The sequence below is a fragment of the Xenia sp. Carnegie-2017 genome, unplaced genomic scaffold (genome assembly GCF_021976095.1).
Source record: "Xenia sp. Carnegie-2017 unplaced genomic scaffold, XeniaSp_v1 HiC_scaffold_127, whole genome shotgun sequence".
Taxonomy (NCBI): Eukaryota; Metazoa; Cnidaria; class Anthozoa; order Malacalcyonacea; family Xeniidae; genus Xenia; species Xenia sp. Carnegie-2017.
The window spans coordinates 100,060-116,395 of record NW_025813433.1 but is presented as its reverse complement, the minus strand read 5'-3'; the positions used below and the strand labels follow the sequence as shown (position 1 = coordinate 116,395).

The 16,336-nt window shown below is 35.4% G+C and overlaps 1 protein-coding gene across 1 annotated transcript; it reads left to right on the top strand.

The window, feature by feature from the left end:
- Positions 1–300: 300 nt before the first annotated feature.
- On the top strand, positions 301–15,983 carry LOC124446875 (brefeldin A-inhibited guanine nucleotide-exchange protein 1-like). Its single transcript, XM_046997759.1, has 3 exons — positions 301–310; positions 14,997–15,125; positions 15,568–15,983. Exons 1-3 carry the CDS (start codon positions 302–304, stop codon positions 15,778–15,780), a joined length of 351 nt encoding a protein of 116 aa, XP_046853715.1. The 5' UTR covers position 301; the 3' UTR covers positions 15,781–15,983.
- Positions 15,984–16,336: the final 353 nt, after the last annotated feature.

Below are 16,336 nucleotides of genomic sequence, written 5' to 3'. Positions count from 1 at the left end.
GCCTAATTCTTACATGCAGATGATACACTAGACAAGGTGATGATCATTTAAGTAAGTTAATCTATGAAACCATGTGTTAATTTTTTTTCATTTAACATCAACAATAATTTAGGACAGGTTTTGATGATTTTCGGTTGACAATGTTGATTATATACATCTTCATTTTGGTGCGCGAGAAACATCGTCAGTTGCATTCTATGGAATGGAGCAGATGGCGGAAAACGCCAAAACAAAACAAAAGACATGAGCCGCATCAATAGACGGATTTCGTCACTGCGACACAGATTGGTCACGGAAGACAATGTTCAAGGTACGGGGTGGAGTCTGAGGATAATCTATGTGGTGTATGTAAGCGATTGATTAACGAAGTGGAATTGTGATGTCAACTTATATGGATAGTGCTAAATACGGGGCGTAGATTTCAAAACATGATGACATTCATCTTAATCTTGTTAAAGAAAAGACTTAGATTTTATGTAATGAATGTTTCATGACGAAGAGTAAATCTGTTTGATAATCTAATATATTAACTGAGCAGTGAATGATTTGACTGAATTTCTCTTTGAGATAACCGTCACTTAAGCTAAATCTGCTTCTACAAACCCGCCCAGTCCCCATTGTTAACCATTTTGTTTTGTGTGTTTAGCCACATGAGTCCGTTTCTTGCTTCGCGTTCAGCTTTCAATCTAAGACAACGACGATTCTTCTGTTGCTTTATTTTGTCTTTGATGGAATCTCAGCAGTAATAAGAATATTCATATTCATGCCTGTAAGTTGGATAAACACAAAAATGTTCTTTTATATATTTGGGTATGAAAATAACGACATTAATGTCTCTGCATACCTTTTCATCACCGCGGACTTTTCGGACATAAATATGTATTCAAAATATGTTAATGTTAATGCTTAAATTTATGAATATATTTACGTAGCGTACGTACACGTCACGTTCTTTGCGTGTTATATGTTCAAGGTTTAGATTATACCTATATGTATACAATAAAACAGATGTTTGTTTACCTTTGAATTAATTGTCTGTTTGTGTACATATATGGATATATCAGAATGCATGTGAATGTGAAATAATCTTTTCTTAAAAGTTTTCAATGATTACAGCTAGTTATAATGATGTTAGGGAATATGAATGGAGATTCTTTACCATTAAGTTCATTTTTCGATACTCCTAATAACTCTTTTCACATTGTAGTTGGAAAGAAATGCTTTCGTACAAGCTCTATCCAGGTTCACTTTAATACTGTGACCAGTGGCACGCATATTCAAGAAATGAAAACGAAGAACATGGAGACGATCAAGACATCTTACCATCGCTCAAACGGATGGTAATTACATCGGGAAGTCTTGGCTCGAGGTTAGAGAGAATCATCTTGGCTATATATTATATTTGGTGTCCACGACCGAAAATATGATCGATTGTTTTTTCATCAAAGGAAAAAGTCTAGGTCTGGTTCGTAGTCTTATCTTCGATATTACAGTCTTTACCTTTCATTTTTCCAAGTGCTTTGTTGACCGTATTCATACCTCTTCATCAGAGAATCGTATCACAAATGTATTTCTGTATGTATACATATAAGAAAATGAAGTTTTTCTCAAGATATTTTTATTTGAAGATATTTTCGCCGTATGTATTTAACGTTTATAATTGTCTTGTTGAACACTCGCCTGCTGCTCAAATGCCTGTTCCTTGCTCCATGCATACTTTTACTTTCCCTAAAGTCATTGTTTTCATTCTAGATACTGAAATGCATTTCCCAACTGAATTGGTTTCCAACTTATCGGTCCGGTGCGAAAACGCGATACCTTCACACGGCGTCCAGCGGTGTTACTAATTCACCCACAGCATTCATCGCAAACAACAAGACACCTTATGATATAACCTCAGGTTGCTATTATAACATTGTTGTGACGCCTGTAAACGTCAAATACCAACGTTGGGTGCTTTCTTTGTTTGTATTTCTATGAAGGTCGGATGCCCGTTGCCGCTGATTCCTGAAAGCGGCTGGCTCACAGGAAGCCATTTGGAGAACCGCTGCACAAAGCTGTCGGCAGTTGACTGGTAACGTTTACTAATGATAATGGGATTGTCTTTGTGACTCCATCTCCCACCCCAGGGGCGAAGCTAGAACTTTACCGCAGGGGAGAGTGAATATCTGCTATGCGGTCACTTCCGCTGTGACCAACTAATTTCTTTTCAAATTAAAATAGCTTTTAAACCAAATCAGTCGGCAAAACTAAATATTCACCTCCTCCATCCAGCGCTCTTTGCTTTCCTTCCCCGCCGAAATCTTTAAAATTGTCTTCAAGGTAGAGGCAATTTGTAACAGCAAGAAATGTGATGGATGATTCTCTATGTAGACATGTTCATTATCCGTTAGCAGAGTCCTGAGAAGGACTGTTATTGTTATTGTTGATCTGACGTTTTGACATCCTAGCGGTAGTCATCTTCCAGGCTTAAGTGAACCAGAGAACCTTGAATATAAACATGAAAATAAATTTTAAAGAACTCCCAAAACTGTCTTTGCGTTATGTTCTCCAGCAGAATATCTTCATCTCAACTTCTTCATTGTGTTTTATTACGTTTGAGTTTTCACGGGATCAGTGGAACTGATGCATGATGCTATCGGTAGGTTTGCATGTATACATTAAAATGCATCTTACATAAGATTTTTATACATCTAACTTGACCATAATTCACTGACCATTGTTGTTCCGGCACCAAATTTCTAGTATCCAAATTCCCTGTTCCCAAATACCAAAACCCAAGTATCCAAATCCCAAAGTATCCCAAATCCCCAGTGTCCCAAATCCCCAGTATGCAAATCCCCAGTTCTCAACCCAAGTATCGTTATCTCTCTGTATCCAAATCTCAAAATGTTTCTGCTTTTCTCCTAAGTCGATTTCGTGGAAGGTTTACGTCAAGTCTCGGAAGTTCAGCTTTCCAATCCTACAATGATACGTATGTTTAGTCTGCAGAAGATCGTAGATTGCTTATTTACAATATTGTTCGTATTCCGCAATGGTCACGAATATGGGCTGTGTTGGGAGATCATTATAACAAGGTTAGTAATTATTAACGACTAAGACTGTATCTTGATATTATGGTTAATAACATCACGTTGTTATGATGTACTCAGGTATAGTAACAAGATAATCATTGTCTTCAATGTTCTATGAACTACACTATCAGATCAATTGTGAACTATGATGATATTTTAAAACACAGTTCTAGTTTCTTTCATATCTCAGTATAAAACAATATAATCAATGCCTTCATCTCCAATGTTCTACCAACTATAGTACTTCCATCTTAGATAATTCATGTGTCATTTTTAATGTGGTTGTAACTCTAATAAAGAAGTTGTGCCCTTCTTTGCGACAATTATCCATGAAGTTCTTGGAAGGGGAATTGCCACTCGATTCCCAAAAGGATTTTCTCCGACCTCTTCGTTACACATAATGAAGAAAACAGGTAAGTTTATGCAGGAGTCAATTCTGTCAGAAAATGTAAATTTTCTTGCAGCTTGAAAATCTTTCTCTCAAATAAACAAAATTTTGTGGCAGACTTTGTAGCTTCTTTTCCAAGTTATAATTTTACGACGAATTTTACAAAGGACGTCTTTCGATCAATCGCTCTGGTCTTGTCTCTTATAATTGGAAGGATTTGATTAAAATTTTCTTCAATATCTTTATGAACTTGGCAACAAGGACTGCAATTTTCAGTCTACGATTTGCTTGAATCAACAACTGATTTTTCACATTTTAGTTCTTCCACAATTCGAGGTCGTACGGATGTGTCACACAAATGGTTCATTCGCAAGCCGCAAACATCAAATCTGGTTGGAAAAATGTTTTCCGTTTTTCTTTGGTTGCGTCCGATCATGATGAAGGAATCGTGGAACTCGCTTTTTCAAACAACAGGTTTGTAGTTTAAGGAAGGAGATTTTCTTTTAATCTTACCGCCGACCTGTCTGTTGTTCTCTGGGTGAGGTTCTTGTATCGGTGCAAATTTTAAATTTTAAAATAAAAATGATTGCATATGTTTGAAGAAATGATGGTGAATCCGTTTCAAGCATGAAACGACTTAGACATCTGTAAAATATTGAATTAATCCAAATTGAATTTGAATATCGCTTAAGTAAAATGTGTTTCTCTTGATGTGACGGAGAACTTCGTTTATTTTGCAACAAGAATTTTATGTGTTCGTTCTTTTCCTGGTAATTCAGCCATATTCGTATAAGTTTTCAAGGTAAACTTTATTTACCATAAAGTCGATGGATTTCTCATGATTCATGAATGATAATTAAACGAGAGTTAATGGAGAAATGAAATAAAATGTATGAAACAGTTTTTAGTTGAAAACGTGTCAAAAGGCAAAGTTTTTAAACTTTTCTAGCCTCTGTTTTCTACTGTTTCAACGTCACTTGTAAATCAAAGCTTTGACAGATTCATTTATCCCACAAGATTATCAGTATAAATTTCACATCCCCATTCTCTTTCAGCCACGATTTTGAGGAAATATTTTCCCGCGACCATCGACTCTTCAAGATGCTGCCGTGTTCTCGGAATTCGCATGCAACGCAAGTTTCTTGACACGAGTATGGAAGCAATAAGACTGATAATGAAATTGCGCCAAATTCTTTCCGAAAAACTTCTGTAGTAATGACAATTGCAAATCTATTTCTTTTCACCTTAAATTTATTTGAATTTTGTAAAATCACATCAAAGCTAACCACTTGGATCAAATCAAATCCTAATTATCTATTTCAATCGCTTTTTCGTGTAGCATTTTTCAATGGCGTCTGTTTTCTTTTCTATAAAACAGATATTTAAAGACTACGGAGCAGAGAATGCTGGGATATCAGAGCAGGACAGATCTCAGTGAAAGGCTGGTTTCCAGTCCTTTGAACTTTCGTGTATCATCAACCGATGTAAACTAGATGTCAGAACAAGGTATGGTGGAAATATTGAGTTGTCGGTTGCATAGGATTAGTATGTATTGTATAATTTTGAATGTGAGCTATTTTCCATCCATCAACTAGAGGCCCAACCGTGATGTTTGAAATCATGAAAACATACGGGAACACGTTTCTCCAACATTGTGGCGTGATGTGTTTAAAGTCTTGTTTCGAATTTTCACGCTGAAACTACTGGTGAGCAGATAGATTGGCAGGAGGTTAGGGGAAATCTGCCATTATTTTGTTATTGCAAGCGTCACTTCCGCCAAATGGCGTGCTTTGATTCGCTGAGAAACATTTTTCCGGTCCATTATTCTCCTGAAATCGACCACGTTTCAAAACGCGTAATTTATCATGTCGTTATTTTGGTCTTATTGTCTATGATTGCCATAAACACACACATTATATCGCAAAAGTCAACTTACATACACGACTATCCAGTTCCACATGGAATAATATTCATTTCATGTGTTCATGTTCATCCACCTTCATTCCTCAATCACCATCCATTTCAATTGTGATTCATTTCCATTGAACTAAAAATACATGGAACGCTACCGTAATAGAAAACTGTAGTATTTTGAAGTTAAATTTTACACCCAGACACGCGGGTGTTCAACCAATTTTCACTGCGCGAGAGAACTCAAAACACTAAACACGCGTGTGTCTGGATGTAAGATTTGGCTTCAATTATTTGCTTATGTAGTTCCATGTATTTTAGTTCAATGATCCCTTCATATCTTCCTCTATTTCTTATTCACCTTTATCCACTTTCATTCTAGAGTCTCTACTTCATTCTCATCCATTCTTTATCCTCTTGCATTCCCTATTCACACACACCGATTTCATTTTGTGTAAACGACTTGTGCCAGTATGAAGTTTTGAAACACTGTCAAAAAGCACCCACCTGTAAAGAATGCTTTTGCCTTTAAAACGGAGGGAGTAGTTTTAAACTGGAAGGTCGTTTCCTTTTACATAGAATAAAGTCCGTGTATAAGTGTTGTATTTCTCGTTATAAAATGAGACATCAGCTGAGGTTGTTTTGAAATTACGTGGATGTTTCTTTATAGAAATCAGAATGGATGACAACAACTTGTAATCACGCCTCAATCTGCTATCATCGATGTTTTTACTCTGTATTTTGATATTTTGCTGAAATTTTTCTTGATGATATGTATGGCCATCTAGAGTGTGTCAAACAAGGTGCTTCTAAAATACGCAACGTGTTTGTGCCAAAATATGCCGGTGATTGGTTCGTTGTGTCAGAACCAATCACCAAGTGATTGTCCCGCTTCTTTGTTCTGTTCACCCATACATGTCCTGCCTTTCTCGTTCATTCAATATGTCCTGCTTTGCTCGTTAATTGGTGATGTCCTGCTTTTGCTCGTTCATTTATACATGTCTTTAGATATACAGAGCAGTTAGCGAGGTCTAGGCACCATTGTTTGGAAAATCTCATCATATCCATTGGCAACACGTTCTCCGAAGACGCAGGAAGGTTACATAGCACGTGTAAAAACGATATTTGAATCAACCGTACTCACGAATCCATTGAAACGGTGGAGTCCACCCACACCTGATGTCACCTCCGTCATCACCACTCAAGATAAGTTACACTTAGGGCTTGATTATACGGAGGCGAGCTGGCCCGGATAGCGAGCAGCCCTGATGATTTCAAGGATTGAAAAGAGCCAAAACTCAAGGTTAAAAATTACAAACGTTTGCGGCTAAGCACACGTCATTCTGGTTGTACCTCTAAACCATGGCAAGTTGGTTATTTGCTAAATGTTTTGCGTAGTTATTAAATCAGAATTTTGTGAAATTGCTTGAGAAAATTTTATCTGATAATAAGTATTGAATCGTTTCTTTAAAATTTCACCAAAATTTTAAAAATTTTCATAACTATTCTGTTTGTTTATGCATTTATTACCTTTTAAAATTGACGTATATTGTAGATAATGTTACCTGTTGACCTGAGGATGATATCGTGCCCAAATATCTGGAAGGTAAATGTAAAAGTTTTGAATTCTTTAAAGGAAAATGTTGCTTCAATTGTCTCCATGATTGTAGGATTGAAAATATTTCATGGTAAGCGTCATAATCATAAAAAAGCTCATTTGAACCAAGCTCTCATGTGAGCAAATGTTCGCATATTACAATATAGCTCGTGTGAATCTTTAACTCGTATGGACAAACAGCTTGTATTCGAGTAACAAGAGAAAATTTTTCCGTATTATTTTTTAGACGAGGACGATCAAGATGGTCAGCAATCGTCAAAAGGTTTGAATGAAACAGAGAGAGGAAATGCCTAAGAAACAGTTGAAGAAACAAAAGAACAAGACAGCATCAGCTTCATATAGTACGCCTAGTTTACGATTTGAACCGTCGAAGAACACGAACCAGGTAAACTATGTACAGAAATCAGATTACACAATTTGCTGTCACAGCCTGCTGCCATTTACGTAAGCTAATTTGTTTAATTTGTTTAAATTTACTTTTATTTTATTTATTTATTTATTTATTTTGGTTTATTGGAAAGGCGTAGAAAACGTATAATTGATATATGCGTTTGAAAACTCAATCTGAAGAGTAAAGCGACGTCATGTAACATTTCCTGAAACTTTTATGTTCCAAAAATTTTACATTTTGCAATGTTTGAAACAATAATGTTGTTAATTGTTGCTAATAGAACTAATAATGTTACTAATTTGTAATTATTACTACTCCTTTTAACACTTATTTTTCATAAAAATGGCACTAACTTAAGGAACTCATTTTTGCTTTATTTTTGGCATTCGTTGCTTATTTTATTTTATTTTAGAAGACCCTAATAAGATAAATTAGCCCTTTGTTTGACATATTCAAAAGTTCGATTTTTACCGACAAATGAAAAAATCGTCTGTGCGTGAATACGGAAATGTTCAACAAACACCTGAGTGTCATTTTAAATTTTTCATGTATCTACTTTAACGTCGTAAAATCATCTCTCATTATTTTAGTTGTGCAGACGGAGGATGCTGTTAATTCATTGATCATTAAGTGTCGTTCAATTGAACTTATCCAAATGATCGACAATGTCGTCTTTTTTCCAAGCACCAGCAAGCGAGAAGATGAAGATACTATGGCTGAATTAGCAGGTCAGTTATAATTGCGGGTCATTGTAGGTAATACTGAGATAAATTGCTTTGTCGTAATGTTGTATACCAGAGTTCCCTTGGTGGCATAACAAAGTTCTTAGCTGAAGTACAGAATATGTAATATACAGAAAAGTCACTTGTGTCGGAACCATTGATGTTTTATCCACCGCCATACAGCCGCGCATATCGATTGAGATTATTCCAGCAAGGTTTTGGTTACTGTTTCCAAACACTAAAATGAACCGACGTCATTTCTTATATTGAAATAATTTAATTTACTACGAAGTACGGACGTCATGTAATTGTAGTGTTTGGGAAACAAAATGAAAACCCAAATATATCTTGTGGAATAATGGCGCCATGAGGACGCAGTACACTTGAGGCCCTTCTCTATAATTATTATTCTGTGGTTGTAGGGCTGGGGTGGTCACAAAGTCATATATGCATCTCTTTAATCTGTAGTGAGAACAATTGATTTCACTGGAAGTTAATACAAAACATGAGTATATGAACCTCCTATTTATCGAGTTCACATTTGGTACCTTTCTTTAGACACGTATAAAAATTTCAATAACTATCCTCAAGAGACTTTATAGAATAAACGATTTCTTGGGTTGAATTCCTTAAAGTTCGTTATGTGTTGTATGCAGGCTTGTAAGATCCTCTTTCACCTGATTACAAACTGATTCTAAATCACCTACAATGGTGTAATAAATCATCACTGATTTCAACTTGACTCAAATCATCTACAACCGTGTAGTAAACTTCTCTTTACCTGATTGGTCAAATTGATTTCTCAAATCACCTACAATGGTGTAATAAATCATCTTCACTTGATTGGTCAAACTGATTCTCTAACACCTACAATGATTTAGTAAATCTCTTTCACCTGGTTGGTCAAACTGATTCTCTAAATCACCTACAATGGTGTAATAAATCATCTTTCACTTGATTGGTCAAACCATTCTCTAAATCACCCACAACGGTGTATGTAACTCTTTTCACCTGATTGGTCAAACTTGATTCCTACAACACCAATGATTTGAAATCCTCTTTACCTGGTTGGTCAAACTGATTCTCTAAATCATCTACAATGATTTAGTAAATCCTCTTCACCTGATTGGTCAAACCTGATTCTCTGTAAATCACCAGCAATGTTGTAGTAACCTTCTTTACCTGGTTGGTCAAACTGATTCTCTAACACCTACAATGATTTAGTAAACTCTACCCGGATTCTGTTCTAAACACCAATCTGCGGAACTTTACCTGGTTGGTCAAACTGATTCTCTAAATCACCTACAATGATTTAGTAGTAAATCTTTTACCTGGATTGGTCAAACTGATTCTCTAAATCACCTACAATGTTGTAGTAAATCCTCTTTACATGATTGGTCAAACTGATTCTCTAAATCACCTAGCAATGTTGTAGTAAATCCTCTTTACCTGGTTAACAAACTGATTCTCTAAATCACCTACAATGTAGTAAATCCTTTCATGGTAGTCAAACTGATTCTCTAAATCACCCAATGATGTAAAACCTTCACCGATTTAAACTGATTCGAAAATCGTTGGATTGATGTAAAATAACAAATCTGTAATTTTACGAATTTTACTTTCCTTCGCGAAATACCAAAGAAATCATAGAACTGAGCTATGTGATCACCGGAGTGCTATCGTGGTGATTACACTATTATATACACAATTGAGTCGGACTATTTACTTGAGGGCCAGCCATTTAAATACCATATGTAGCTACAACCGTGTTTTTCCAGAGTGATTGTCAACCATGATCCAATCAAATGCGCTCTTTGAGAGTTTTGCATCTTGGTTTTGACGTTTATTTAACAAGAGCTGAACTTTCATACAATTTCATGTCTTGACATTGTTATAAGTAGCAACGATACACTGTAGTCAGAGTTGTTTACTTTCAATAATCGTACATGTCTCATTATAATTATTGACTTAGTTTTCATTATTTCAGTGTCTCAACACTTCGACGAACCGGTAAACGAAAACACGACGGAATGTTTCCACATCTTACATCTAACCAACTGTTTTGTTTTGCGAAGTGCTGGAGAACTCGTATAAGTTTGCTAAAGGCTTCAATTTTAACAGCAAGCTGAGGACGGCGCTTTGGAAAGCTGGTAAACGCTTCATTAATATATTGTACCATTTGACACGAGCGACACATTTTGTACAATTTCTATTCGAATTGGAAATTAATACACGAGTAAAAACATCACATTCAAAACGTCTCGCAAAAGGCAAATTTGTGGCTGTCCTTCCTATTAGGCACTCACTCCAAAGCTGTACATGTCCGCATACCTAGACACCCACATGCAGCGTGACCAAGTTTGTTTACTCAGATTTGTCGTATAAGCTTAAATTGTCCTCCCCTTTCTGAATGTTATCTACATAAAACAGGAGGAAAATTCTAAGGTCATTAGACTAAGTCTTGTGAAAGTAAGAAACATTTGCTTTTATGGTTTTTTTTTCTAATAAATAAAGATAAAAAAAGAGCAAATTCAAAAGAGGAGAATGAAAAACTTGATCCAGGTTTTATAGGACAGGAGTAAAGATGCCTCAGATTTTGCTGGACTTCCATCAAAACTTGAATCAGAATCCTCGGTGTCATAGGGTTTGATGAGACACTTTGATGTTGTCCATGTTTCTTCTCCTTTACGTTTAAGCGGGTCCTCGATTGCTCGTACTCTGATAGCGTAATAAAAAAGGATAATCTGCCCCTTTATTTGGGGTTCTTCTTATCAAGGCAAAATAATTTGAGCAAAATGAGTACCTTGTGCACCAGGCTTCGGGTTAAAGTCATCCGCTCTGCTGTTTGCAATTGTTTTCACCAAATTTCAGCAAGTGCTTGATCTTTGGGCCACTTATGAAAAACTAAATTTCTACATGAGACCTCTTAACTTGGTAATAGGGATAGCTTATATCATTATCGCACATCCAACTGCAACGCGCATTTTTACCATTTTGGCTATGACTGCTCACGGCTGGTTTGGCTAGTTTAGGGTTTAGTTCGTTTGACTTGGCTTATGAGATCCGCACATTTGCGAACCCAAGAACATCGCTCAAACGACGGTCAAGTTGTTCAAAAACAAATGTTCTTTAACTTTCCTTGCTTTGATTACTTACAAAAATTTGACTCACGTGCATAAAAATTGCAAATAATAGTTTGGACTATTAAAATGGATGAGTTTGAGAAATATTTTGAAAGAAATGGCCAATATATATTGTATAAGGGTAATTTTGCGTATTTATTAGTAATTTATATGGACGCCATGCGTGATCGCGCTCGGCGCAATGTTTTGCACCCCCTGCAACATGGCTGCATAACCTGGCAAGGTCTATTATGAAGGATCACGGTGGTCTATTTTACAATTTGAAGATAAACAAAAATCATGTTTCAACTAGGATTTGTGGATTAAATTTTCAATTTTGTTCTCAATGTAAGAGGCCAAGTGCTGCAAGTAAATAGTTGGCTTTCACTCGTTATTTTTTTTTTAAATGGATACTAAAATATTTCAGTTTCTAAAGAAAAATTACAACATAATAATCTATTTTAAAAAGCGTTCATTGAATTTCTAAAGAAAAATCTCGCTAAGTAATTGCATGAAGCATAAAACTTGTGCGATCAACAAAAGCAAGAGACACCAAGTAACAGGAGTCAAATTGAAAAGAAAATTTTAAACTGCGACGTTATTTCAAACTGAATCAAAGGTTTCACCAAAATCAAAGGAGACCACTCGAACAAAATCTGTATTCTCGTTCAACCATTTTAACCAAAGTTACGGACGTTTGTAGCCCATGCAACTTAATCCAACACAACGGCTGTTAACAACGCCCGCCAAATGGAATTAACCCAAAGAAGGAAGCCCAAATGGAATGGATAAACAAATGTTCCGACCCCGTTTTGTAAACACCATTTATTTGATGGAGAAACTTTTCCTTTTTGGAACAATAAATCATATTTAATCATTGCTTCTGAAGTTTTCTCTTGTGCCAAAGAAGACAAGTACCTCTCTAAAGTTTGAACGCTTCTACCAAGGTATTTATAAAACAACTAATATTTGAAATACCATCGATCATTTTTCTAAAAGCGATTGTCCCTCAAGTTTAGTCATGAAAATTTCAGAACTTTATGATCATTTATTTCTTTGGAAACCTATTGTTTTCATTGAGAGTCTTTCACTGATTATCAGAAAGTTTAATAAAATCAATTGTGTTTTTTTAATGTACACCGTGAATGTTTATCGACATCAAAACAATGTTCTAAAGCTATTCATCCGACATCACTATTTACTTAATCAAAACTTAAACATAGAAAAACAACTTAAACTGTGTTTGCATTAGCCTGTACAAACGTGCGCGTATCTGAGCTACATGAATTATATCAATCAAAGATAATTTGCAAATGAATCATGAATACATGTTAGAGAAAAATTTTAAACTTTCTTGAAGTTGTCTGTTTCTGCATTACTATTATTTACAAAAGAACTAAAAGATGTTTTTGTGTTTGTAACTCGCTTATGTAAACCTTGAGACGTAAGTGAGAACTCTCTAGCTGGTGCAAACTGTCAACTTCGGTGTAAAGCTTGCACTAACATTGTCTCCAGTTCTACCAAATATCACTCGCTCTTGCTTAACCCTGTACAACAATTAAGCATCTTTTATTTCCAAATCCCATCCTATATTCAGTCTTTACAACTCTTGTTTAAATTTTCGCGGGTGTGCAAGAGGTGAGGTGTGACCTTTCTTTACTAATTATCAATATACCAACAATTAAATTTTTATTTTATCTTCCTGTCATCCATTAATATCCATTCATATTATCCATTAATGTCCATTCGTGGTCCTTTATTGCAGAAGCACAGACTGTCGTTGATATATATTTAAATTATTTACTGTGAATTCGCTTTTGTCAATATCTTTCAAAGATTGATCAATGATTGGTCTAAAGTTGCCCAGGATGATGCTCTATTGAATTAGGTTACACCAGTGTTGATGAATATGTTTCAAACTGTTTAGTTCTCTACATTTTCTTGTTCATATCTATGCCAATTTAAAAGGACTGAACGTAATTATTATGAAAAAACTGGGACATAGTCTATCAACATGAAAAGGAGTAGAACATGTCTCAATTTTGTGCTGACAATGTTGATTATAATACATCTTTTATCACGCTTTTTATATGAATAGTATCAATGTCATCTTGTTTTTATATGATTTTCCAGGTTCAAGAGAACGCAGTATTTGTATCAAAGGTCTGGAATGTCTCGCTTCTATTCTTAAATGTATGGTAGAATGGAGCAGGGATCTTTACTTTAAACCTGGTTCTCAGGAGGCCGATAATTTTGTGAGTTTAACATCTTTATGAAACTGAAGAAACTCGCATGTAGCTAATATAAACTTAATATTGTTATACATTTCGATAACTTATCCTTTATGATCCATTGTACTTCTTTGATATCGGCTACACTGAAGAATTTTGTCTCCATCAAGATTCCATCTTTCTATACTCTGTATCCCCTATTTATCAAGGTACTCCATTATTTTCTTATACACACGCTAATGTTCTTAATCATAACTAGTTGTTCGACAATTGTAGTTAACCTCTCAGGATCTAAGTTATCCCTTGGTTATCTTTTTTCCCTTGCTGGTGTCGCTGTGGATCAAGGCTAAATCTTAATGTTTATAGTTACTGATTATTGACTCATGCTACCCTCAATGTTCTAGTCTATCTCTCAATAATCTATACTATCTTTCCGATAATCCAGCTATCTGTTAATGATCTATGCTAACCTCTTAATGATCCATGCAATCCTTATTGATCTTCAAATCATCATAGTTATTCCTCAATACTTCTGTTTAATCTCTTCCATATAAATTTCCTGACAGATCTGGTTGATCGTGCACGCAACAATTTCTAAAAGGAAGCACCAAGGAGAAGAAAACAGGGGAGCACGGTGATTTATAATCTCAAAATGGGGGTAGTCACTTGTCTCTCAGAAGTACAAAGCCATCGATAATGCTGAAGAATTTGAGACTCTTAAACAGAAGAGGAGACGAGAAAAGGGAATTTAATTGTAAGTTTGGTCAACAATTTGCTTATCTTTTGTACTTTTTATTCAATTTTACTATTTACTTTAAGATTTAACAAGAATCCATCAAAGGTATGGAATTGCTTCAATCTAGGTCTCTTCGTGAGACAGCAAACAAAGTCGCTCAATTCTTACATGCAGATGATACACTAGACAAGGTGATGATCATTTAAGTGTTAATCTATGAACCATGTGTTAATTTTTTCATTTAACATCAACAATAATTTAGGACAGGTTTTGACGATTTTCGGTTGACAATGTTGATTATAATACATCTTTTACAGATTTGCTGAGAAACATCGTCGTATGTTGTATTCTATGGAAATGGAGCAGATGGCGGAAAACGCCAAAACAAATGGAAGACGTGAGTCATATTCAGACGGATTTCGTCACTGCGACACAGATTGGTCACGTGAAGACAATGTTCAGGTACGGGGGTGGAGTCTGGAGGATAATCTATGGTGTATGTAAGGATTGATTAACGAAGCGTGAATTGTGATGTCAACTTATATGGACAGTGCGCAATACGGGGGCGTAGATTTCAAAACATGATGACATTCATCTTAATCTTGTTAAAGAAAAGACTTAGATTTTATGTAATGAATGTTTGCGATGACGAAGAGTAAATCTGTTTGATAATCTAATATATTAACTGAGCAGTGAATGATTTGACTGAATTTTCTTTTGAGATAATCCACTACTTAAGCTAAATCTGCTTCTTACAACCTGCCCAGTCCCCATTGTTAACCATTTTGTTTTGTGTGTTTAAGGTTGCATGGAGTCCGTTTCTTGCCGCGTTCAGCTTCAATCTACAAGACAACGACGATTCTTCTGTTGCTTTATTTTGTCTTGATGGAATCCGCTGTGCAATAAGAATATCTTGCATATTCAGCATGCCTGTAAGTTGATAAACATACAAAAATGTGTTCTTTTTATATATTTGGTATGAAATAACGACATTAATGTCTCTGCATACCTTTTCATCACCTGGTGACTTTCTCTCGACATAAATATGTATTCAAAAATATGTTGAATGTTGAATTGTTGAAATTTATGAATATATTTACGTAGTTACATACACGTCATGTTTTTGCGTTATATGTTCAAGGTTTAGATTATACTCATATGTATACAATAAAACAGATGTTTGTTTACCTTTGAATTAATTGTCTGTTTGTGTACATATATGGATATATCAGAATGCATGTGAATGTGAAATAATCTTTTCTTAAAAGTTTTTCAATGATTACAGCTAGTTATAATGATGTTAGGAATGAATGGAGATTCTTTACCATTAAGTTCATTTTTTCGATACTCCTAATAACTCTTTTCACATTGTAGTTGGAAAGAAATGCTTTCGTACAAGCTCTATCCAGGTTCACTTTAATTACTGCGACCAGTGGCACGCATATTCATGAAATGAAAACGAAGAACATGGAGACGATCAAGACACTTCTTACCATCGCTCAAACGGATGGTAATTACATCGGGAAGTCTTGGCTCGAGGTAGAGAGAATCATCTTGCTATATATTATGGTTGGTGTCTACGACTGAAAATATGATCGATTGTTTTTTCATCAAAGGAAAAAGTCTAGGTCTTGTCTGTAGTCTTATCTTCACGATATTGCTACAGTCTTTACCTTTCATTTTTCCAAGTGCTTTGTTGACCGTATTTCATACCCTTCATCAGAGAATCGTATCACAAATGTACTTCTGTAATAAATATACATAAGAAAATGAAGTTTTTTCTCAAGATATTTTTTATTTGAAGATATTTTCTACGTATGTATTTAATTGTTTATGTTGTCTTGAACACCTCGTTTTCGTTGCTCAAATGCTCGTTCCGCTCGGCGCATATTTTTACTTTTCCCTAAAGTCATTGTTTTCATTCTAGATAAAATGCATTTCCAACTTGAATTGGCTCAACTTATCGGTACTGGTGTGAAAACGCGATACCTTCACACGGCGTCCAGCGGTGTTAATTCACCCACAGCATTCATCGCAAACAACAAGACACCTTATGATATAACCTCAGGTTGCTTATAACATTGTTGTGACGCTCGTAAATGTCAAATACTAACGTTGGGTGCTTTTCTTTGTTTGTATTTCT

Bases quoted from the DNA above. Each gene is read 5' to 3' on its own strand.
- LOC124446875 (XM_046997759.1), top strand. The intron at 15,126-15,567 runs GTAAGTTGATAA...TTCACATTGTAG, and splicing joins CTTGCATATTCAGCATGCCT to TTGGAAAGAAATGCTTTCGT.